The sequence below is a fragment of the Pezoporus wallicus genome, unplaced genomic scaffold (genome assembly GCF_028554395.1).
Source record: "Pezoporus wallicus isolate ANWC-B61680 ecotype Strahan unplaced genomic scaffold, APGP_CSIRO_Pwel_v1 contig_6814, whole genome shotgun sequence".
In the NCBI taxonomy this organism is placed as follows: Eukaryota; Metazoa; Chordata; class Aves; order Psittaciformes; family Psittacidae; genus Pezoporus; species Pezoporus wallicus.
In genome coordinates, this window is record NW_026639755.1 from 862973 (window position 1) to 887691 (window position 24719).

At 41.6% G+C, this 24719-nt stretch overlaps 1 protein-coding gene across 1 annotated transcript in view; it reads left to right on the top strand.

The window, feature by feature from the left end:
• Positions 1-1103: 1103 nt before the first annotated feature.
• Positions 1104-24719, top strand: part of SPAG17 (sperm associated antigen 17) — a 98879-nt gene continuing 75263 nt past the window's right edge. Inside the window, exons 1-3 of the mRNA XM_057415889.1 lie at positions 1104-1203; positions 9231-9371; positions 9780-9839. Of these exons, the coding sequence (XP_057271872.1) occupies positions 1108-1203; positions 9231-9371; positions 9780-9839 (297 nt within the window). The 5' untranslated portion in view covers positions 1104-1107. The remainder of the gene's footprint in view (positions 1204-9230; positions 9372-9779; positions 9840-24719) is intronic.

Here is a 24719-nt window from a genome sequence, read left to right on the forward strand (position 1 = left end):
CTGCCTGTTTCTGTGAACAACTGAAGTCTGATTTTTCTTCTGGACAACAAAAGAAAAACTCAAAAAGAGAAAAATGGACACCAGCCAAGAAACAGGGTGGGGGAAAATGTTTATGGGTGTTGGCAAATCTACTGTGCAGCTTTCCCATGTTATAAACTACATCACTGTCTGCAAACCCAGGGACGATAGCCTTCTGCAAACTAAGATGATGTGAAACTTGCCTGTTACGTCCCATGTGAAATTCCTACTTCTCCACTAAAACCGTGTAACCAAAGGTGTTTTATTCAGCGCATACACTAGGTCGGTTTCATCCCACACTGAAATTGACTAGAGCAACAATGCACTGCACAACAAGGCTTTAAGGCTCCGATGAAATTAAACTAAAGATTTGGAGGCTCCGAGCAACCCCGGTCGGTAGAAGGGGCTGGGGGAAGGGCAGCATGTGGTTTGGGGTATTTTCACCAAATGTTAAATCACACAGAATATTTCACTCGTCTCCAGTGTGAGATCACGACATGACTCCTTCTGTAATGAATTCTTTATCTTGGCAACTCTCCTGCTTTCTCCCAACTGTGCCTCCCTCTCCCCTTCTGGTCCCGGCGCTGTAACATATGGTAATGTTTGGGGAGTGATTTCGGCCTGGGAGCAGGCTGCCTGCCCACACCTGCGTTCGGGTCATGCTCCAGGCCCGCGGCAGCACCTCCCCAGGCACACCGCTAGCCGCCGGTGCCCGGTTTCGTGCAGCCCTTGGGGTGTCACATTTAACTTGGTAACTCCGGGACCCGGGGAGCGGCTCCAGCCCTCCCCGTGCAGCCCCACCGGAGCCTCGCCTTTAGGCATCCATGCAGGAGGCGGCCGCAGCTGCCCGCCCGGGCGGCACACCACGATGCCAATGTCCGAAAACCAGCGCAGCTCCTGCCGCCCCTACAGAAACCCCGGTACCGCTTCGCCGCAGCGGCCCCAAGTCGGGCCCAGGCCCTGCCGCGGAGCTGTTCACCCGCTACCACCCGAGCGGCCCGGCCGGAAGGCGACGCCCTCCGGGAGCCGGTCGCTAGGGCGACGCGTGGGACCTGCTCTGCCGCCCGCACCGCATCGCACCGCACCGCCATGGGACCGAAGCGGCCTAAAACCGATGCGGTCGCCCCGGCAGTGACCGTGGGCAAGAACTGGGAGGCCGCGCTGGTGTCCGCCCACCTCGAGGAGGTGAAGGCGGCCGAGGGGAGGGCGGGCCCTGGGGCTTGAAGGTGGAGGGGGAGGGGGGATGAGGGCGGAGGCAGCTCTCGCCGCTCTGCTGGCGTGGTGGTCGCAGCGTAGCTGCTGGGGGTCCGGTGAGGTGCCTCCGGGGAGCGGAGCAGACCCGACCCGACCCGACCCAGCGTGTTTCTTGCTTTCCCTCCTCGGTGCTTCTCTTCCTGGGGCTCTGGGTGCCAAGTTTCGGCTCGGAGTGAACTTCTCATAAACTGCTGAACAGCGAGGTTTGATGGAGGTGCTGACACAGCATTAACTGTAGCGTTGAAAATGGGAGGCTGTAATTTTCCTGCTTGAGTGTGTGCAGCTAAAAGGCGCTTTTCCCCCTTTTTCTTTATTTTCTTTTACAGCCTGCAAGGATCTCAAGGCATGTTTAGGTTTCCAGGTTCTGTGTAAGCAATGTAACTCTAATAAATCCTGACTTGCAAGAGAGAATTTAGTTTCAAAATAGGGTAGGAGTTTAGCAAACAATAATATTTACCTCGTGTGTGTTTATCTAGGGCTGCTGCTGCAAGTGAGACAAATGACTTCCATGGCTTCCTTGTGCCATGGGTTCTGTTATGCCCTGTTGAAAAAAAGAAAAAAAAAAAGGTTTTTTTTCTTGTTGCTGTGGTTTTGGTTGGTTTTTTTTTTTTCTTTGTGTTTTTTTAACATGCCAGCAGTTTTGATTGATGTACGAGGAGCTCTTGAGTTCAGGAGGAGGCTTTTAAACTGGCTAATTGGTTGCCACAGATGTCCAAAAATCTCTTAAATACTGAGTTGCTTTTACTTTCATTTGGTAGTAACTGTATAGTACAAGTTTAGCCAAAGCAAATCACTTTTTGAAGTAAGCTGCTAAGGCCATTGTTTCCTTTCTTTTCCCTAAAACATAGTTTTTTCAGTAGAGTTCTAAGGTGCTTGAGCTATTTCTTGCTTATGAATCTCTCCCATACCTTAGGAGAGCCTCCCTGAAGCATGAGAAGGGGATGGAGGTTTAGTCTCCATCACCTCCTTAGTTCCTGGCCTTTCTCCCATGCTTACTAGCATAGCGAGGTGCCAATTAGTGATTTTCTTTATGGGGGTGTTTACTGTGGTTGTGGATATTGACCAGTGAATTTGTAGAACAAAGTGCTTTGTTTGCCCTGCTGCTGCTGTGTGAAATTTATTACATTTGGTAAATGCAAGCCATTGTACTGAAGTATTTTAAAAGGTAGGAGATAAATTGTTCAAAATGCCAGAATTAGGATTATTCAGGACCATGCATTGAGGCAGATGGAAAGAAATGTTCAAATGTTCACTGAATAGGGCAAGAATTGTGTAAGGGGGAGGGAGGGGAAATGTGATCACCTAATTCAAGATTATCATAATGCCTGTACCCATGGGGACTGAATTCAGATTCCTTGGTTCCTTAGTTCTCTTATTGTCCCACTGTTTTCTGTTCCAGTTAAGCTAATTCCACTTTCTCTGTCTCGCTGTAGCAGAAGTCTTGGGAGCATGGGCAGAACTGTCTCCCTGCTGCAGTCAGCTTGAACTCAGGTTTCTTTGATGCTGAGCAGCCACTGACATTTCTTACTGCAGGAAAAGTCTTATTCAGCTCTTACAGTCATGGGCAGGAGCTCAGCGCAAAACTGGCAAATGCCAACAAATCTGTTACGAGCAAGGATTCTGTGACTTGAGATTCATCAAGTATGGCCAAATGTGGGTATACTTAATGTAAATAAACATGCTCTGTGAAAGCACATCTTTGAAACGAGTATGGCTGAGCTGCCAAATTTAGTTCCTTCCTCTTGAACATGGAGGGAATTGAATATCTTAATAACTTAATCACATGGGGGGGTTTATTAAAGGATAAATGTGGTTGTTAAAAATCAAATCTCATTCTGCAAATAGTCCAACCATACTATCCCTACCCTACCCTGCCCTGGTACTTGTATAGCGTACAAGATTTAAACGTGAATATATAAAGCTCAGGAACTGAAAGCAGCCTGTAAAAGAGAGTGTTGAGCATCTTTAATTCTAGGTGTCATCAGACACAGTGCACACAATTATTTCTTACTCCTGCTCGATAATTTTATGTGATATACATGATACATGTGTACATGATACAAATCTGAAATTACTTGGGAGATGACAGGAACTCCTATCAATTAAACAAATTTCTCTTTGTGATTCATGTCTAAGGAATTTTAGATCTTTTACTTGTATCAATTTAGAAAATATTCTTTCCCTTTAGTGGAGTCAAACGGAATTTACTAGAACTGGTTTTAAATTGTACCAGATAGACCGAGCAATGAAATTTCACATTTTAATGTGTGTTTATGACTTGCAATATTTTATTAGTCTGATCTATGAAAAGGAGTCATTTTACCAGTGGTGTTAAGATTTTATGGACGGGAATGCTAACTAAAATATGATTTAAATGGTATTTACTAACCAAATAATTGCTTTTACTAAACACACTGTAAAAACTGGCAAACAGACAGCTTAAAACCATGTACAGAGGAAATATGGATTTTGCAGAGCCCCACATTATAGTTTATATAAATTGCGTTGTTTGCAGTGTGCTACACAGAAGAACGTGGGTCTGCAAGCTGTATTTGCCGCCAGATATTAAGATATTTTGATTGGCTTCACTGCAGGATTAAGTTACAAAATATAAATTAAAATTCTTAGTTTGAAACTCTGCATGTTTTAAGTAGTTCAGGGGTGATGTTTGCTAAGGGAAAGTTAAATTCTGGGCAAATACAGCCCTTGATTAAAATAACTGCTATCTATCATGTTCTTATTATCTAGTGTAACTACTCATAGCACCTGGAAGCCACATTCTGCTCAGACCTGCCATCTGCATAGTTTCTCTCAGTTTACTAGCATTTTAGGGCCCTCAAATTGAACTGAAATTCAACCTTGTAAAACCATTAAAAATGTACTAAATGGGGTGGCTTCACTTTTCATAACTATTCATATTGCTGAAATTAATATTCAGCTGAGCTTTGATAGTCTTTAACCTGCCCAGATTATACAGCAAAAGCTCAGTGTCTTAAAATCAGAATCCCTTAGTAATCCAGGTGTATGCCAGTCAGCAGGTAATGAAAATGGACTTGCAGGTTTCTGAGCAGTGATGCCCTACACAGTTACTATGTTAAAGCTACAGAATCCCTGAGGAGCAACCTCTCCCAGCAATGCAGGGGGTTGGAACTAGATGATCTTAAGGTCCTTTCCAGTCCTAACCATTCTATGATTCTATGGTCTACTGATTTGCAAGCTCCCCCCCGCATTGTTACAGTGAAGAGTGCTAGGTGTAATATTGTCCTTAGTGTTCAGAAATCACTAATTAATCTCATGATTTCTAAGGAAACAATCAGATTAAAAAACTCTTGCTGTTTGATGCTCAGATGCTTGGAAATTCAGTTTTCAACTGTTTCTCTTCAGCTGTTACTGTTAGATTTGGAATTGTGCTGCAGTGAAATGGAGCTATTAGTTGTGAGCCTAAGGAAAAAAAAAAACCACCAAAACAAACAGAACAAACTAAGTAAAAACTAACCAACAAAAAGCCGAACAAAACCTCACCATTAAATACTATAAGCATAAATTATGCTGCAAAATGATGGTTACTTAGATTGTTTGGAAATGGCAGTGGGGTGTTTGATGTCTGCTTGATGCTTTTCCTGGGCAGAGGTCTAGGAACTGGTACTGCAGAAATAAACAATAGAGCTGACTTGTTCAAATGCCTTGTCTAGAGCTGCTGCCCTTTTGTGCTAGGAAATGAAGCAGAGAAAACGAGATGTGTTTAAAAAGGAAACAAAATTTTGTAAGCTATTGTTGTGTGGTTTTTTTTATCCAAGCTGGATTTCTTTTTTACCATACCCTTGATATTCCAATAGCTCTGTGGCAAACAAGAGATGTAGGCTATGTGTACTGGTTTTTAACAGTTGGGAAAAATCACGTTACAGAGGAACACAATGAAGCCTTGACAACTAAGTCAGGAGAAGATGAAAAACTCGTTTGTGAAAACGAGGAGTTTGGAAAACTGCTAGCTGCTTACTTGGAGCTTTCAGAGTTAGGGGGGTCTTGCTGGGATTGGAGCCTCTTCACCTGAGGGACATACAAGCTTCCCACATAGGTGGTTATTTCTAACACAGGGGAAGACTTCAGTGCATTTCAACTGTTGCCGTGGCTAAGAGTTTTAAAACGGGGTGGTGACAGTGTCATGTGTGACAGTGATTGTCACTGGATGTTTTACAGTGAGAGCGGTCTGGCCTCCCCTGAAGTGGAGCTTGGTGCAGATGGTTTAAGGAGTATTCGGTTACCAACACCATGTTTCCAGCTTCATTTTTTCTCCCATTGGTGCTTGAATCAGCATTGTTGATTCTGTGGGCTGTCTACTCCCTGCATTTTGGTTGTCATTTTTCACAGTACATAGTGCTTGGGCTATACTCTGGATGGCAGCCTCCTTAGGCTGTTTCCATGCTTTTCAGTAGTTATTTCTATGTACTTTAAGCTGGGAACCTCAGTTGAGGTAGCCTTAGGGTCACTAATCTATCCTCTTTCAGATCCTTTCTCAGGTCTCACTTCTACAATAACATTTGAAAGAATTAAACTAAGTAGAGGAGCAGTTGTATATTGAGGGAGAAAATATTTTTAAAGTAACCGTATACGTTTTACTACTTTTTCTTCTCATTTTTATGTTGTGATTTTAGGTGGTGAGCTGTAGAAGCAGGGTCTGTTTCTTCTCTAGCCTTTCAGTGCCTTGAACATTAAGGATACTGTTACAATATTGATAATATAAGGGCAATATTGCAAAAATAATAATTTTTAAGGTCATAAAAGAGCATAGTCAATTAAACACCTTAAACTATATACTAACGCTGCACATTCACTGTGCTTAGTGACTTCAGTTGCTGTTCCCAATATTCAGCCCTTCTGAAAGGGCTTCATAATCAGTCAGTCTAGAAACAGATGAGTGGGAATTCTGGATTGTTCTCTGGTGTGTAGCTGATTTTGGTATTTCTCTAGCTCCATTTCCCAGGTATTGTACCTTTTTAATAAAAACAATATATTTTTAGTTATTTTGCAGCTAGGGAAATCAGGAAAATTCTCTCTCCATTGCCTGTAATGCCTTTCTAAGGACTGCATAAATAATGTGAAGAAGAGTCTCCTTGCTTAAACAGAACTCTGAAGTGCTTGGGAAGCATTAGAGGGGCTAGAGAATAAAGGTTTGGAGAAGGAACCTGGAGATGGAGGAAGCTGGAAGTGAGATTAGATTCTAAAACTAGGGATTAGCTGGACAAGGAGACTGAGGATGAGAACTAGGGGATCAAGGAATGCACAGATGGCAGGAAGCATTACAAGAAGCCGTGGGACTCAGATGAGGAACAGAGTGGAAATGGAAAGAGAAATGAGATAGGGACAGTTGCGACTAAGGGATAGAAAGATCAAGAAGAGACAGGACTATAGGGAAAGCAGGTTTCACAAACATTGTTGCGGGATAGTGTTAATCAGTACTAGCAGGTTTAATTTGTGGGTACCAAGATACCAGCATGTTTTAAGGAGGAACTGAAGAACGCATAAGGCAGAAGTTTTAGGATGCTCTGAGGGAGATTTCTTTGTATATCTGAAGAACTGCAGGAAGTTGTGGAGGTGGGCTCTATATTGCTGTTGGACCATATTTCTAGCATCTAGATTAGAACCTGACATTCCTGAGTCTTGCTGCTCTTGTGCTGTCAGCATCTGTCTGTGGGACTTCCTGGGCCCAGTTCCCTTCTTGGTGGTCCTCAGCAAAGAGCGTAGTGGTATCAGTTGTTTCATTAGCCCATGTCATGGATGGATGACTGTTCAAAGGTGGTGAGCCCTAGGAACACCATGACACTGCCACACAGGGGCATTTCAATCTCAGTTCTGAAAGTGTGGAGAATTGTGCATTTGTACACAAGTAAGTGCTCTCTGTTCAAAGAATGGCAAAGTTTTCTGTCCAGTTCTTGGCAAATATACAATGACAACTTTTAACATGAATTCATTGTATATGACAACTTTAACTGCAACTCCTGTGCGTGTGTTTTGATGATAATACTATAATACCTAGTTGTTTTGTAGTGCTGTGCACCAGTAGCTGTCTTGGCAACTTTAAGAAGGAGAAGGTATTGTTGTCACTCCCCAAGTAGAAGGAGGGGGAAGAAATTCAATGTGTAGACCCTATACAGGCCATTATCGCTGCCACTTCTCCATTGAGCAGTGCTTGCTGCCTCAGGTCAGTGGGACACTCTCATGAATTCCATCATGTTTGCATGCTTCTAAAGCATCAGCAATCTGCTTGCACTGTCCTGCATTTAAAAAGTTGAAAATTTCTTTTATGCTGCTATAAAACATTAAGGAAGTATATGAGTGGAACTATGGAGCCCTTTTGGGTTAAGTATCTGCCAGTGGCTACTTGCAGTTTCAGAAGATTACCCTTAGCAATGCAGGTGATCTTTTCCTTGTATGTCATGCCATCTGCATATACATCTACAATCATGTCATGCCATCTACACGTGATGTTATGCTTTGATATCTTAAGAGTATGACGGTTTCCCTCCGTGCAAGCATTTACTAGTTTGAAACTTATGCCAACTGTTGCTTTCTCTCATCCCAAGTCATCAGTGACTCAAATTGCAAACATTTAGGAAGGCCTTTTTTTCAGCGAAGAGAAGGAACACATGAAGAAGGGTATAGTAAAACTGGAAAAAGAAATTTCTCCTTCTACCATTTACATCTAACTTTGTTTTGGAACCATCCTTTCCCTCTCTTTACCATCAATTCAGGTTTTGTTCCTCTTTTCCATAAGGACTTTGTACGTAATACACACATATGAAAATATTTCCATCAAAATCCTAGAGTTAGAACCCTCTCTGAAATTTGTCTTTCAAACCTTTCCCTGCTAAAGTAGTATGCGAATCTGTTTAGCCTGGTCCTGATCAGTGTGACACCACCTTGAGACTACCTGGAGCTACTGAAGCTCTTTCCATATTCACCTTTATGCAGTTTTATTGGTAGCTTGCAGTTTACACGTGATTTGATGTAGAGTACAACCCTTGGAAGTGCATATGGTTCAGCTGCCACTGATGCTGATAAAGAAGACTCTGAAGTCAGATGTAGATGTGCTGGAGATAGCCACTCACTTTGTGAAAGGGATTACAGTAGGCTCAAGCACAAGAAATGGGGAAGAAGAGTAGCCAGAAAAGTTGCTGCAATAACATTTGGAAGGTTTTGCAGATGGATACCACTAAATGATGTATTCCAATCTTGTCTTGTTTTGCATTTCTGTAGTGCTAAAATCAGATCATTTTCATTAAAATTTGTCTAATTTACTGCAAATGTTTGACAGTTCCTAGTGGTTTTAACCTGTCAATTCCTGTAGTGAAATATAATTTGCCTTTGAAAAATTATTTTTCTTAGTTCACAATACTTGGTGAAAACGTCCAAGAACTATGTTGTGCATAATTAAAGCTTCATAAAACATCATACAAATAATGCTACAGTCTTTAGGAGTTAGTGTGTGGGCATTGTCTGATTCCCTGCATGAGGGAGCTGGGAAATTATTATTACTACTACTACTATTATTATTACTAGTATTACTATTACTACAGCAAATAATCACAATAATGTTCAATGGCAATAATGCATATTTTGAAAGTTCACTTCTTGTTTGCTTACTGAACTGTCAAATGACATTTAAAAGTTACTTTCTTTTTGCGTGATGGTAATGCAGCCGCTGAGGTTTGTAGAGGTTGTTAGTTGGCGTTTGGGGTTTTCATAGGATAATGCTGCCACCTGATGGCAGAGATAGTTGGGACAATGTAGTGCGTGCTTTCTCGGGTTTTATACATTTTATTTCGATGTGATTAATACAGTGATGTTTAATACGTCTTAAAGGCAGTAACCATCTCTACAGGATTAGTCCTTGAAACTGCAGAGAAGCAGTTTTGTCTGCTTGAGGTTTAACACCTGAAATGTTTTGTTTTGGAAAACAGGATGACTGGAAGCCTAGCATTGCTTTTGTTGTTGGGAGCAGAACTGAGGATGAAATCCACACCAAGGCCCTGTCTCTTGCTGTGCGGGTGCCACAGCGGAAGCTCTTCAGCGTCGTAACACGTGAAGACATTCTCACACAGGTATTCCAAGAAAGGAACTTTTGATAACAAACCAAACCCTGAATCTCACTTCTGTATACTCACTTCTTCAGTCTATGGTAACTATACATTTTGTATTCAATATTCAATTGAAGGTCAATATTCAATGTGGAAGGTTTAAAAGTTACAGTAGTTCATAGGGGTTAAAAAATGGAAAAAGAAAAGTTTACTGTCTAAGTTGGTCTGTTCCTTGTAAGTAGTGAGGTTTTGTTGCAGACTTTTCTCCAAGCTCCTGAACACAAAAACTCCCTCACTAAGGTACAGGGGTACCATAAGATGATTCCTCGTGTTTTGGAGTGTGAGTGTAGTGTTTGTAAGAGAGAATAATGAGTAAAATAATATGTGTAAACTTCCAATCTTCTCACAGTAGAATGCTTTATTTTCTTGCAGATCAGAGATTCAGGGAATCAGAAGGGAAAAAAGGTTACAGATGTGCCTATGTACTATGAGGTAGGTGAAAATATGTATTGCAAAGTCGCTGTTCTTTTACTCTGAAGCACATGCAGCTGTGTGATTGTTATGCACACCTGAGTAAGTGGATATAGCTGGTAAAAGCACTTGACCCTCTAGGTGCTTCAGCTGGTTTCTTTATGTGATACCAGCAATGTTCTTTTGGACTGCTGATCAAGTAAAGGTGAAGATATCTTTCCAGGGGTATGAGTTTTATTATGTAAAGTATGAGAAAGCTGGGGCTGTTCATCCTGGAGAAGAGAAGCTGTGTGGAGACCTCAGAGCAGCTTCCAGTATCTGAAGGGGGCCTACAAGGATGCTGGAGAGGGACTCTTCATCAGGGACTGTAGGAACAGGACAGGGGATAATGGATTCAGACAGAAACAGGGGAAGTTCAGGCTGGATATAAGGAAGAAGTTCTTTACTGTGAGGGTGGTGAGGCAGTGGCACAGGATGCCCAGAGAAGTGGTAAGTGCTCCATCCTTGGCAGTGTTCAAGGCCAGGTTGGACAGAGCCTTGGATGGCATGGTCTAGCGTGAGGCATCCCTGCCAATGGCAGGAGGTTGGAACTGGATGATCTTAAGGTCCTTTTCAACCCAAACCATTCTATGATTCTATATGTTATGTGGTCGTATTTTGATGGTGGTGTCACAAATTACAGAAAAATAATTAGATCCTGCTCAGATACTCCCAGGAATTGAGAGACTTACACCTTTGTTTATAGGAATGAGGTCCTATAAATGAAACCCCATCTCTGTGTGCTTGTATCCATTATAATCTCAGTTTGATGTTAAATTCTACCCAGGTTCATCTAGTGGGGCATGTCAACAGCGTTAGCAACCATGCTTATGCAAAGAGTACTTCCTCCTACTTTGTTAATGTTTTACTTACAGTTTGCGAGAACTTATAAAATCCTGTGATTAATTAGAAGATTGTTTAAAATTTTCTCAGGTAGTTTTATGGCCCTACAGACCTGGAGCATAAAGAATTTTGGATCCCTCTAAAAAGATCTTGTTTGCATTTTAGTCCTGCAATGACTAATAAACTTTTTATGTGTCTCAGGCTTTGGTGGACTGTATAACAGGTCTTTTTAGTTGTAGTCTGTTTTTCAGTAATGCCAGACTACTATCTGAACAAGTCCCTTTGGAATTATTTACCACTGACATGACTGTGAATTTTATGCAATTAACCCTCTTCGTTTAGGACTAGCCTCCCAGGCAAACTCACCCTTATATTACCTGGTATATGAAACCTCTTCAGTCCTACTGACAGAAAGATTTTGAAGTCTAGCTCTGAGCAGCAGCTTTGTATGATACCTGTATTTAATTACTAAGAGCAATTTTGCTTGTGAAGTGGATACCTATTAAATTCCAGCTGTCAGTGCTGTGTCTCATTAGCTACTTACTTTACTCCTCAAGGACATTTTTTTTTCCTTCCCTCCTTTAACAGAGAATATAAAATGCCTGTTCTGACCTTTTGCTTGGACTCAGTTTCCGTTCTGGCTGTAGCGAATTAGAAGATTGATCGTGTTGCCACGAGCATTAAGATCCTGCCTCTCTGGGCAGAATTTGCTCCTGAGCATTCACCTAAAGTACATGTGCAGCTTGTGCTTTCAGAGTTTTCACTACAGCAAGGAGAAACGAATCTGAGGTTAGCAGAGGAAACAAGGTTGTGAAATGTTCTTCTGAGAGCATTTCTGTCTTCACCGCATACCAATTCTTTTCTCTGTGGTAGGATTCAACATGCTGGCATTTCCACAAGAGCATATTCTTTTTTAGGCAGACTGTAAATGAGATTCCCGACATTTAATGATGTTTGAACATATGATGTGTACATGTGTGTCAGTTTGGGGATGATGACATGCACAGTAACGTGGTTATTAGTGGTATTAATAGTAACACTGTTACCCATGTCACTGGACTTGCACATTGAATCTACTGAAATGCAGGGGGTTTTAATACATTTCAGTGCAGAGGTCTGCAGTGCCTGCAAGACAGCAAACTTTAACCGACTGCTCTTGGTATATTGCAGGCTAATTAGATATTATATACCTGTTGCCTACTCTAAATTAATTTACAGTTTCTATCATCTTACTGTGTTGTATTTCATATCACTTCTATTGTACAAAGTGAAGAGGATCAGAGCAGGGTTTATAAACATGTAGCTAAAAGATTTCCAAATCCAGGAGAAAGAGATATGTAACACTTTTTCTGTCTCTTAGGTGACCTGATGGGAGTAGGAGTCCTGAGAGGTAATTTTGTGTGAATTCTAGTGCTAAATTAAATTATTTTAGGCTGATGTTTCTCGTAAAGATGCCATGGAAATGATTTTTTTCCTTTGTCTATGGAAGGGAAAATGGTACATCTCTGTATCAATAAATCTCATAATTAACTTAGCATGGACAGTTTTTCCAACAGACAAAAACTAAAATCAGGGATTGTAGTGATAGGACAAGGGGTGATGGGTTCAAACTGAAACAAGGGAAGTTCAGGTTAGATATAAGGAAGAAGTTCTTTACTGTGAGGGTGCTGAGGCGCTGGCACAGGTTGCCCAGAGAAGTGGTAAATGCTCCATCCCTGGCAGTGTTCAAGGCCAGGTTGGACAGAGCCTTGGGCGAGATGGTTTAGTGTGGCTCTCGGATAAACTGAGATGCTTGGGATGAAGGGTCGTGGAAGGCTGAAGAAGTCCCAAGTGGCAGACACGAGCAGTTTTGTTTGGATGTAGATCCTAGATTGCTGCCTTCAAAATGCGTCCTTGTGCTTGTGAAGCCAGCAAAACTGAAGTCCTGTAATAGCAGTGTCCTTCCATACTGCTCTGACTCATCTCCAGGATAAGCCACGCTGTGTAACCAAAAAGGCTTAATTGCAATCAAAATCATTAATCTGTATTTCACTTCCTGTCAAGGATTAAGATATTAATTCTGGTTTCTCACAGCAAAGCTCCTACCCGTAGCTGTCAAGCTGAAAAATACAATCAAATCAGGTGCCAAATACAAATCATGGCCCATTCTCATCCTGGAATTCTGTGGGACTGGAGCAGAATAAATCATTCTTAATTGTAAATAAATCATAAATATTTTCCGGCTGGGTAGATAGCTAACTACATCTGCATTTTGAGGCTGGGAGGCAGCATGAGCAGCATGCACTGCACTCCTGAGATCCTTGAGAACAGATACAGGTGAACATAAGTTAGAAAAGCTCCTAAGCATGGTAGAATTTTGTATCCATGTATATATGAAAGTATACGCATAAAAACAAATACTTTCTGTGTTCTTCACAGTTGTAGTTGGCAAGGGCTGTGTAAATGCCTGGTATTTTAGGCTTATACTGTTAAGGTTTACACTGTTCTGGCTTACAGGAGGTTTTAAATGGGAGTTACATCACTTCTCTGAGAGCTAACTTTTCTGGTCAGGTAGGAAGATTTCAGACTTGCTTTTCAAGTGTAAATATAATCTACTTTCCCAAGAGACCACAGTGAATGCTGCAGAAGTAAATGTGTATATATAGGGATGGCAGTGCTTTAAAACCTGCCTTTTTGCAAGGTTCTGTTGATACAGTTGAAGATAACAGCTTATGAAGGAAGCTGTACAACCATATTAGCTGTTGGTTTTCCAAATATAAAGCAGAATAATCACTACTTGGCCCTAGTTTTCCTGCATCTTAATTGACTCTTCTGCTGTTTCCATATAATACCAGACCAATGCCATGTTAGTGATATTTTTCTTGCCAATTAAAAGAAAAATAATCTGTTACTGTCCTTATCTCTGCTGGCCCATGCTGGTCTCCTGTCCCAAGGAACAAGGGATAGGGCAAGAGGAAGCAGCCTTAAGCTGTGCCAGGAGAGTTTTAGGCTGGGTATTAGGAATATTTCCTTCCCCCAAAGGGTGGTCAGGCGTTGGAACAGGCTGCCCAGGGCAGTGGTGGAGTCACTGTCCCTGGAAGTGTTCCCAAACTGTGCAGGTGAGGCCCTCAGTGACATCGGTTAGTGGTGGCCTTGGCAGTGCTGTGGAACAGTTGGACTTAATGGTCTTAAAGGCCTTTTCCAACCTGGCTGATTCTGTGACTCCATGACTTGCTCTTATTTTTCTTGCTCTTCTTCCTTACGTATGAAATAGTGATGGCTTTTAAATCAGGCTATCCTGTAACCCATCTGATTTCACTGAATTATCTCTGTTTGATTCTTGCATGTGACAAGCAAGTAAACATTAGCTTGATATAACATGCTGGAACTATTAATATTTAAACAGAATAGAATATAGTATTTTGATTACAAATTGTTCTGCTTCTTGTCATCACTGGCTAAACACAGGACCTGTTTGATTCTCCTGTTGACTTGCTTCCAGATCTGCATGGCAAATGGTTCTCATAAAACCTCCCTTTATTTTACCTCCTCGCTAAAAGGAAGGTAGTGTCATCTCAGATACTTCAAACTTCTGGCCTGATAAAAGCAGGAGAAGTGCCAGTTTTTCTGCCTGAGTCAAGGTACATAACAGCCAACCCGTATCACCAGGCATATTGAGGCACCAATCTGGTTGTGCAGTTTCAACTAACAAAGCAAAGAGACGCCGAAATGAAATCCTTCCACTGCCAAGCATAATATGCACAGTTTTGTCATTAAAATCCAGTTCAGCTGAGTGCTTCCATATAAATCTTAAATTAGTTCATGCTTTGTACAGCTCATTTTGAGAACTAAAAGGTTATTGCCTAGAATAGAATATTGCATGGGTTTATAATTATTTATATGGTACATGGACTTTTTTCCTTGTTTTTTTTTTTCCCAAGGACTGTGACGTCAGAATCCTTGGGAAATTGTGTAATGTTCACAGTACTTCCTGACTTAGTAGGCAATAGGCTGCAGCAGAGACAGAAGGATTCTTGGGTTTTCTAGGTGTAAATGAAACAGATTCCTCGCCTATCACTTCCAACACAAAATACATAAGCCAAGATATTAAGAACTTTTGTGGGATAATAAAACATTACAATGAACAAGTGAAGGAGAGAGAAGTGGAATTAATTTAGCCATGAAGCAGTAAATTTAAAGCAAATTTTAAGCATTTCTGTGAATTAATGCTTTGCTAGAAGTGTGTGGAATGTAGACCTATGAAGTAGGGGTTGTTGCTGGTAAACTACTTGAAGTGCTGATGGTGTCATGATGCAAAGAGAAGGTCCACTTTAAATTGGAACTGTGTGTGTATGTTTATATTGCATTCTATATAATTATATAGATTTATGTCGTATATACTTTTAAATGTGTGTGTGCATGTGCATAATTACTCAAAACTGCCTTCTATTACTCACCCCAATGGCATGAATTTCATTCAAGAAATGAGTTAAGAATAGCTATTCTGTTGCTAAATAACTTTTATGTTATCTCTCAATAGGTCTTGAATACCTTTTACCTTTCTATTATCTTACACCTTTCTACTGTCCCCATTTTAGACTTGCTCATCATTGTCTTCAGGGAAAAGAAAAGACAACAAAGAAAAGAGGGCAGTGCTGGGGACAAGGAGTAGTTGAGGATTATAGTAAATGTGTTAAGGATTATAGTAAATACCTAGGGTAGAAAAATCAGAAGTCTTAGGTTTAGCTTAATGAGAAAACAGAACTGTTAGTGTCACAGACATAATGCTTATGGCAAGGACTGTTTTCACCCAAGAAGTGTACAAGCTACTGGGAGATGTGCAGCATGTGGAGCAAAGGCTTGTTAGTAGTCAGTGCCAATGAAGAAAAAAGGTTCAGAGATAATGCTAATCAGGAGTGTTTTTAAGGAAGCCTTTTGGTTTCTTATGGAAACATACAATTAAAGGTGGTGTTTTTGTGGAGGTGTATAGATTTTGACAAAACACCATCCAAAAGGCTGGTGATCAAAAATAGGCTTTATCAAATCTGGAGATAATCATATTAAAACCCAGCCTTCTCAGTCTAAAAATGCATGTGAATAGAATTCTATTTTGTAATAAAAGATTGTTTTCATTGAACTGTAGAACAAAATTAATTTTAAAAGTTGCTGTAAAATGGAACAGCTCAGGAAACAAAACTTGTCTGGTGTCATTGTTTTGATGAGAGGGTTTGACAGTCAAAACAATTTTGGTAGCCATGCTGAATGGTGAGAAGGATAGAAAGATTTAATCTTATTTTTCATTTTAGTACAGAACAAAACAAATACTGCAGGCTCAAATGGTGTAACAAAATGGAACAATTTTCCAGTCAGTCCTTGTCAAGTGCTGTTGTGTGGATGCAAGTTAAAAGAATTTTACTGCAGAAGGACTTGGCCCTTACACTGTATGAATATGTAGAGGATTAATGCTCAAGAAACAGTTGGGAGTTATTAAATGAAGATGCCTTTTAGGGAGGTACTTGCTCCAGAGAAGGGTAAGGAACTTTATATCCTCCTGTGCGCACTATATACTCATCTGTTTTCAGCTCTGTTGCATCTGTTACCAAGCTCCTACCAGATACATCATAGTACAGAACATAGTCTGTTTTGTAAACAATCCCACTACATGAGCTGGTACATTTACCTGAGATATTTATTGTCTTCTGAGGAAAGTTTAATGACTTTGCCTCCTGGGTCCAAGTATTTAGTTCAGTTTACTTAAAACAATGCAAAGGAAAAAATATGTTAGCACAGGTTTAGCAAGTTTCACGACTCCCGTTGGTCTTCAGCATTTGTGACTATCAGTATGAATGAGAGTTTTGGAAGACTCCCAGTATCAGCTGAGGTTAGATTTACTCTACTCTTTATCTTACAGGAGACCTTTAAAAGCAATTCAGTTTGCTCTGCTGCCAACTGAATAGGAACAGATTATGCTATGCCAAACTGTTCCAAACAGATGCTGTCACATCCCAGGCCACAAATCTTTGGCCTCTTCATATGAACTGCAAACTTGGGCTGTCTGCATTCCTCCTAGATAATGTTAAGATAGTCTAAGATTTTCGATATCTTGAGGATTTCACAAGACCTCACTGAGAAGAAGCTGCACGAGCTTCTACCTTCGTGTTCAGCTTAATTCTTCCTTCATAATGCCTTTCACTGGTAGACTTTGCGCTTGCTAAATTGCTTGCACAGACAATTGCCTTGCTAGTACCAATATCCAAGAGAATAGATTATTGTTGTTAAATGCCTTCTCATAACTTGGCTAAATGGAAAAAAAAAATGTCCTGGTAAAAGAAAAGGCATGCACCTGGATTCACCTGCCTTTCCAGAACAGCTTAGTTCTGTCTTATATATATATATGCCTGTACAGTATCGATGCCTTAATGATATAGGCCATCCTAGTGGCCTGAAAGGTATGTGTAAAGTAAATAATTCTAAGCCTCAGATAAGAGAAAAGGGATTTTTATTTCAAATATAGGAAACCCATGCCACCTAAAAAGAATAAAATATTACCCAGCATGAAGATATACCACCATGTTTTTGCACAAGTCTTTGCCATTGTCAGAGCATCTGATACCGCTGCGTGATCAATAATGGCCTCTGTAGTCCTCTAAATTATCAGATTATATGCCTTCCATTTGGGATTAATATATTCCATGAGACTGAACTGTTGTTGCAATGAACCAGTCAGTCCCAGAAACTGTAGTTTGCAGTCAGTTTCTAAAGGCTATCCAGCTCAGTATCCTTTTACAGGGACCCCTCTAAGGACAATATGCCAAGTTTAGAAGTTCCAGGATTTCTGAATGCTGAAGCTGGGGCTAAAAGTCTCGAGCTCCTGCAGGAGAGCAATCTGTGTCTTCTAGTCTTCTATTTCTTCAAATCTGAGAAGTTGGGTTCTATTATTTACATGAGACAATTGAACATATTAATCTTTCCATTTCATAATAGCAAATTTTCTTTATACTCCTGATTCTAGAAGCAGTGCCTTCTGCATGTATTATTTCACGACTTAGTTGTAATTATTTGGCCTGCAGCCATTCATAACACTCAAAATTGCTGACAATTTATTTTCTAGGAAAGAAACTTGATACCTTTTGAAATTCATCTGTCTATTTAAAACCTGCTTTAGAACACTGGTGGGACTCTGATTTTGCTTCCTAGATGATAAGGTTTCCTGCATGCATGCAGCTTGGTATAAAGTTCTCTGCTTTTCCTGTGGAGGTTTTGTTGAAATCTCTGAATAACTAGAGCAAACAGCAGTTATGTCTGTAAGAATGTCATCCTTAACTGGGTAGAGGGACTTTCTGGAGCAGCCAAAGGAAATGCTGTTCTCGGTTTTGTTGCCTTCAGGAATTTCAGGTGACTAGAACTGCTTAATTAAGGACAATTTTATGTAAGACGTTTTTCTCAAGTAGATCAACTAGTCCCAGAATCCTTTGTCACCAAAGGAAGAAAGTCAAATAAATGTCCAAAGCCCTGTTGCAGAACTGGATCCAGGAGGAAAGATCCTGCCTAGGAGTTCCGTGCTACCAAGCTGGCGCGAGGCCATTGTGGCTTCCTGGCCCACAGGTTCTGAGGTGGCTTTGAAAACTCTGGCATGATGTAGCTTGGTGGGTTCTGCCAGAACAAGGGCTGATGAGACAACTTTGCTGCTTAAATGTTTTTGTTCTGTCTCTGAGTGGGTTCTCTTGCTAGCCAGATGCAATGTTAGAGAAGCATGACTTAAGTCCTTTACTTTTCTGGTGTTCATTGAGTGGATCCAACTGGCTGAAATTACTGGGGACAATTTACTTCTCAGAAGCATAAAATATTCTCCTTAGCATGGATTGTAGTGATAGGACAATAGGTAATGGGTTCAAACTTAGATAGGGAAAGTTCAGGTTAGATATAAGGAAGAAGTTCTTTACTGTGAGGATGGTGAAGCACTGTCACAGCTTGCTCAAGGATGTGGTAGATTCTCCATCCCTGGCAGTGTTCAAGTCCAGGTTGGACAGAGCCTTGTGCGAGATGGTCTAGTGTGGAGCGTTCCTGCCTATGGCGGGGGGGGTTGGAACTGGATAATTTTAAGGTCCTTTCCAACCCAAACTATTGGGGGGGGATTCTGTGATTCTGTTCTGCTCCACAGTGGAAAGACTTGCTGGGCAGTTTCATGCCACTGAAAAGTCAACATGTCCAGATTTGCTCATATTAGTGTACCTGTGCTTCTGAGGTCTGCTGTGACCTGAGCACAGGTCAGAGCAGACTGTTCCAATCTCCCTTTTTAAAGAGGCTTGGGTTCTGTAGTTCTTCAGAAACCACTTCAATGCTATTTAAGCTATTTCCAGACAGTCAGAGTGCTAAATAGAAACACAGTATCATAGAATCATAGAATAGTTAAGGTTGGAAAGGACCTTAAGATCATCTAGTTCCAACCCCCCTGCCATGGGCAGGGACACCTCCCACTAAACCATCTCAAGGCTCTGTCCAACCTGGCCTTGAACACTGCCACGGATGGAGCATTCGCAGCCTCCCTGGGCAACCCATTCCAGTGCCTCACCACCCTTACAGGAAAGAACTTCTTCCTTATATCCAATCTAAACTTCCTCTGTTTTAAGTTTGAACCTGTTACCCCTTGTCCTGTCACTACAGTTCCTAATGAAGAGTCCCTCCCCAGCATCCCTATAGGCCCACTTCAGATACTGGAAGGCTGCTATGAGGTCTCCACGCAGCCTTCTCTTCTCCAGGCTGAACAGCCCCAACTTTCTCAGCCTGTCTTCATATGGGAGGTGCTCCAGTCCCCTGATCATCCTCGTGGCCTCCTCTGGACTTGTTCCAACAGTTCCATGTCCTTTTTTATGTTGAGGACACCAGAACTGCACACAATACTCCAGATGAGGTCTGACAAGAGCAGAGTAGAGGGGCAGGATCACCTCCTTCGACCTGCTGGTCACGCTCCTTTTGATGCAGCCCAGGATACGGTTGCCTTTCTGGGCTGCAAGCGCCTACTGCTGGCGCTCATTGACCAGCACCCCCAAGTCCTTCTCCACAGGGCTGCTCTGGATCTCCTCTTTGCCCAACCTGTAGCTGTGCCTGGAATTGCTCCAACCCAGCTGTAGGACCTTGCACTTGTCATGCTTAAGCTTCATAAGGTTGGCATCAGCCCACCTCACAAGCGTGTCAAGGTCCCTCTGGATGGCATTCCTTCCCTCCAGGGTATCAACCAAACCACACAGCTTGGTGTCATCGGAAAACTTGCTGAGGGCACACTCAATCCCACTGTCCATGTCAGTGACAAAGATGTTGAACAAGACCGGTCCCAACACCGATCCCTGAGGGACACACTCGTTGCTGGTCTCCAGCTGGACATTGAGCCATTGACCACAACTCTTTGCGTGCGGCCATCCAGCCAGTTCTTTATCCACCGAGTGCTCCATCCATCAAATTGATGTCTCTCCAATTTAGAGACAAGGATGTTGTGTGGGACAGTGTTGAACGCTTTGCACAAGTCCAGGTAAATGACATCAACTGCTCTACCCCTGTCCATCAGTTCCATAGCCCCATCGTAGAAGGCCATCAAATCGGTCAGGCAGGACTACCCCTTGGTGAAGCCATGCTGGCTGTCACCAAGCATCCTTGTTGTTTTTCATGTGCCTTAGCATGCCTTCCAGGAGAATCTCCTCCAAGATTTTGCCAGGCACAGAGGTGAGACTGATTGGTCTGTAATTCCCCGGGGCATCCGTTTTCTCCTTCTTGAAAATGGGGGTTATATTTCCCTTTTTCCAGTCGTCGGGAACTTCACCTGACTGCCCTGATTTTTCCAGTATGATGGCCAGTGGCTTAACAACTTCATTTGCCAGCTCCTTCAGGACCCGTGGATGGATTTCATCAGGTCCCATGGACTTGTGCATGTTCAGGTTTTTAAGATGGTCTCGAACCAGATCCTCTCCTACAGCGGGCCCGAGGTCTTCATTATCACAGTCCCTGCATCTACCTTCCAAGACGTGGGTGGTGCAGTCAGAACCTTTGCCAGTGAAGACCAAGGCAAAGAAGTCATTCAGAACCTCAGCCTTCTCCAAATCCTGTGTAGCTAGTTCTCCCGAGAGCTTCCAGAGGGAGCCTGTGTTGTTTCTAGTCTGTTTTTCATTTGCTACGTACCTGTAGAATCCTTTCCTGTTATCCTTAACATCCCTACCCAAGTTTAATTCTAACTGGGCCTTACCTTTCCTAACCTGGTCCCTAGCTTCCCAGACAACATCCCTGTACTCTTCCCAGGCTGCCTGCCCTTGCTTCCACCTTTTATAAACCTCTTTTTCATTTGAATTTTCCTCAGCAGCTCCTTATCCATCCAAGGAGGTTTCCTGGCCCTCCTGCTGCACTTCCTTCTAGCTGGGATGCAACAGTCCTGAGCTTGTAGCAGGTGATCCTTGAATATCAATCAACAATCTTAGGCCCCCCTGCCCTCTAGGGCTATATCCCATGGAACCTTACTAAGCAGGTTCCTGAAGAGGCCAAAGTCTGCTCTTTTGAAGTCCAGGGCAGTGAGCTTGCTGCATGCTCTTCTCACTTTCCTGAGGATCTCAAATTCGACCATCTCGTGATTGCTGCATCCAAGGCTGCCCTGGAGCGTTACATTTCCAACGAGCCCTTCCCTGTTGGTGAGCACGAGGTCAAGCATGGCACCTCTCCTGTCGGCTCCTCTATTACTTGCAGAAGGAAATTATCTTCCACACAATCGAAAAACCTCCTGGATTGCTTGTGCTGGGCCATACCATGATTGATCAAAATGATTGATCATAGCATGCTATAGTCAATGAATCTACAGCAATTCAGAACTGTTTAATAGCATGTGTAAAGAAGTTTTCTTTGAACAAAAGAAATGTATCAGTATGACACATGCAGTTTTTGTTCCCTAGTCTGTGTTGAAAGCTGCCTGTGAGGTTTTCATGATACTGATGGCATATTGTAGTAAATGCAGGTTGCTTCCCACACGCACATATTTTATTTTTGTGCTCAGAAAAATACATTTGAACAGTAAATAAGAACTTGATTGGTGTGTGTAATCCACATAGTCTCTTGACCGAGATCTCTCCTGCTTCAAAGTGACTTTGAACTGTGTTACCTACTAAGGGATTTTAATTACTGAGGAGCTCTTCTAGGAACCATTACATTTCTTTTAGAAAGTGTTACGTGAGTCCGAGGTATATGAGGTGGCTTGGATTTCTTACAGTATCAAGAACAAGAGGGAGCACAGGGGTTTAAAATGTTCACCCTGGATATAGGAAAGCTACACTCTGAAATGGGCTGACCACTATGCATACATAGCAAGTGATGCTACTGCTTCCAGGTAGTGATAAAACTATAAAGTTGATAATGCAATTTATGACTTTGAAAGCTTTTCTGATTATAATTTAGCTGCCACAATGGTTCTGTATATTGAAAAGAAGGCATTTCAAAGAAAGATACCATAAAGATGCTAGCTTTAAATGTTTCCCTAACTTTAAATCCATCTCCTGTCTCAATGGTGCTGCCATCTGCCAACAGTAGTGTCACTTACAAGCATTCATGTAGTGTTTGAATAGCTTGAAATACATGCCCTTTGCACCAGGCGGCTAAATCTCTGCATGGTTCATACTGCCACCATATGAGATCAAATACTGCATCACTGAAGCCTTTCTGCACTTCACAAATGTGACCCCTGCTGTGTGAGGAATGCTAAGTTTCCTCTTCCTTTAAAGGAAAAGAGCCCTGCCTAACTGAGTTTGTCCATCCAAGTTTCCATGGTTCCTCACATAAGAAAAAGGTCGTCACTGGAGGGATGAAGGACAGCCAATCTGAAATGAATCCACTTCATAGTATCCCAAAAAAATTCCTTCTGTTCTCCTACCAAGTCTTTGTCTCAGCTTTTATCTTTCTTTAATTTGAGGCCCTGTGGATTCTTAACTGTTTATGCCAGGTGTCTGAATAAAACTCCCAGGACCACAGATGAAGTAAACATACGTAAGTGTGATACATCTAGTCTCTTTTATCTACTATGCATGGATTGATCTATGTTCTGACTTTAAATTATCAGTGATGAGGGTTTGGTTTTTATTTGCTTATGCATAAAGCAGATTTTACATTGCCGTATGCAAACTATTTGCTTTCTCTGTATTGCCAGATGTAGCGTGTTCATGTTGTCTTTGTCTTATCTGACTTCTCTTCACAGGCATGGAGCATACTTCTGTTAGATAGTTTGGTTTATACTTCTCTAATGCCACACATAAGAAAATTTGTCCTTCCAACCCACTCAGAGTCGTTCAGCTCACTATACACCTTGGACTTGTCTTTTAATTTCTGCATTGTCTACCTACAAAATAGGAATAGTTATGATGCATTGCTTTTGACTGGTGAAATGCTTTGAACTTCTCAGGAAGAATGGGTTGTAAAAGAGTTGAAGCGATTCTTCTTCCACAAACAATAAATCAGCAACTGCCATCAAGCAGGGTTACTATATATACTCTTTTGAGGAATCCTTCCAGAATCCATGTTTCCCCTCTATTGTTTTTCAAGAAATGTGCAACTCATCTAGGTTAGGCAATTGGGAAGCATCCCTTTCCATAGACTGTTAACGCCACTGCTGCAAAAATACCTGTTTGAGATTGGTATTTTTCTCTAAAGGAAATCATTATGTCAGTTCTACCAAAGTCTCTTCCTTTCAGAGCACAGATTTGCGTAGCTAGCTTTGGGGGACTACTTGCTTTTGGAATAGCTACTAATTCCTAGTGTGCCCACAGTCTGTGGGAGTTTTTAAGTTTCTTTGTTACACGGCCTTGATTTTCTGCCATGACTCCAAAGTCAATGGGAATCTTTCCAGAAGCCTTCTATGGATGGCTTGTAGAGATAGTGGCCAGTAAGTAGTCTTACTCTGCATACAAAAGATATAAAGCAGAGCTGATTTTAACCATGATGTATTTTCAGGTTAGATATAAGGAAGATCAGGCTGGATATAGGGAAGAAGTTCCTTACTGTGAGAGTGGTAACACACTGGCACAGGTTGTCCAGAGAAGTGGTAAATGCTCCATCCCTAGTAGCATTCAAGGCCAGATTGGACAGAGTCTTGGGTGATGTGGTCAGTGTGAGGTGTCCTTGCCCATGGCAGGGGATTGGAACTGGATGATCTTAAGGTCCTGTCCAACCCTAACTATTCTGTGATTCTATGTGTATGTTAAGGAGATCATCAGGTTTTTGGTGTTGGAGGGGTGGCATAATTGCTTTGGGAGGTTTTGTTTTGGTTGTTACTGTCCTTGTTATGGGATTTCAGCAAAATCTGAATTTAAAGATATTTCTGTATTTTGCTTTAATTTGTATGAAACAATAATTTGGCATGTAACAGTCTGGATTTTGGCTTTGTTTTATTCAAAGAAGCATTTTTAGTGACTGCATTTGTTTACCTAAGTTTTACTTGAGAAGTGAGAATTTCTGTGCTGAGCAAGAAGCTATGAAAGCTCAAAGCTAATGGTGGTGTTTGCATTAGACAAGACACAGTTCAGTGAGATGCAGTGTGCACCTTCATTGTCTGAATGTTAGCAAGCAAAATTGACACCATATGTGCCCACTGTAATTGCTCCAAGAGGGGGAAAAGAGAAACATGTCAGAACATTTGAGTAACACCTAATTTAGCCCATGGTTATAAAATAAAGCTGATGGTTGCTTAAAAACAAAAGTAGAAAAATATTATGGTTGTATTATTCCTCAACAGCGCTTCCTACATAGGTGAAGTTTATCACGGAGACAACGCAAGTGAAAAGAAACATGTAACAACTTTTTATGGTATTTTTATGTTATTTTATTTTTTTCACAGTAAATAAAGTGGTTATGAGGCTCCAAGGAAAACAGCCCAGATGTTAGTGAGTTGTATGAAATTTAGTGGAAACAAGCTGTAAAAAACATAGTCATAAAACAGCCTGTCAATGCCACACATCTGGACAATGCAGCTGTATGTTCCTGCTGCTGTCATCGCCCGAAGAAAACTCAATAGCCTTATTT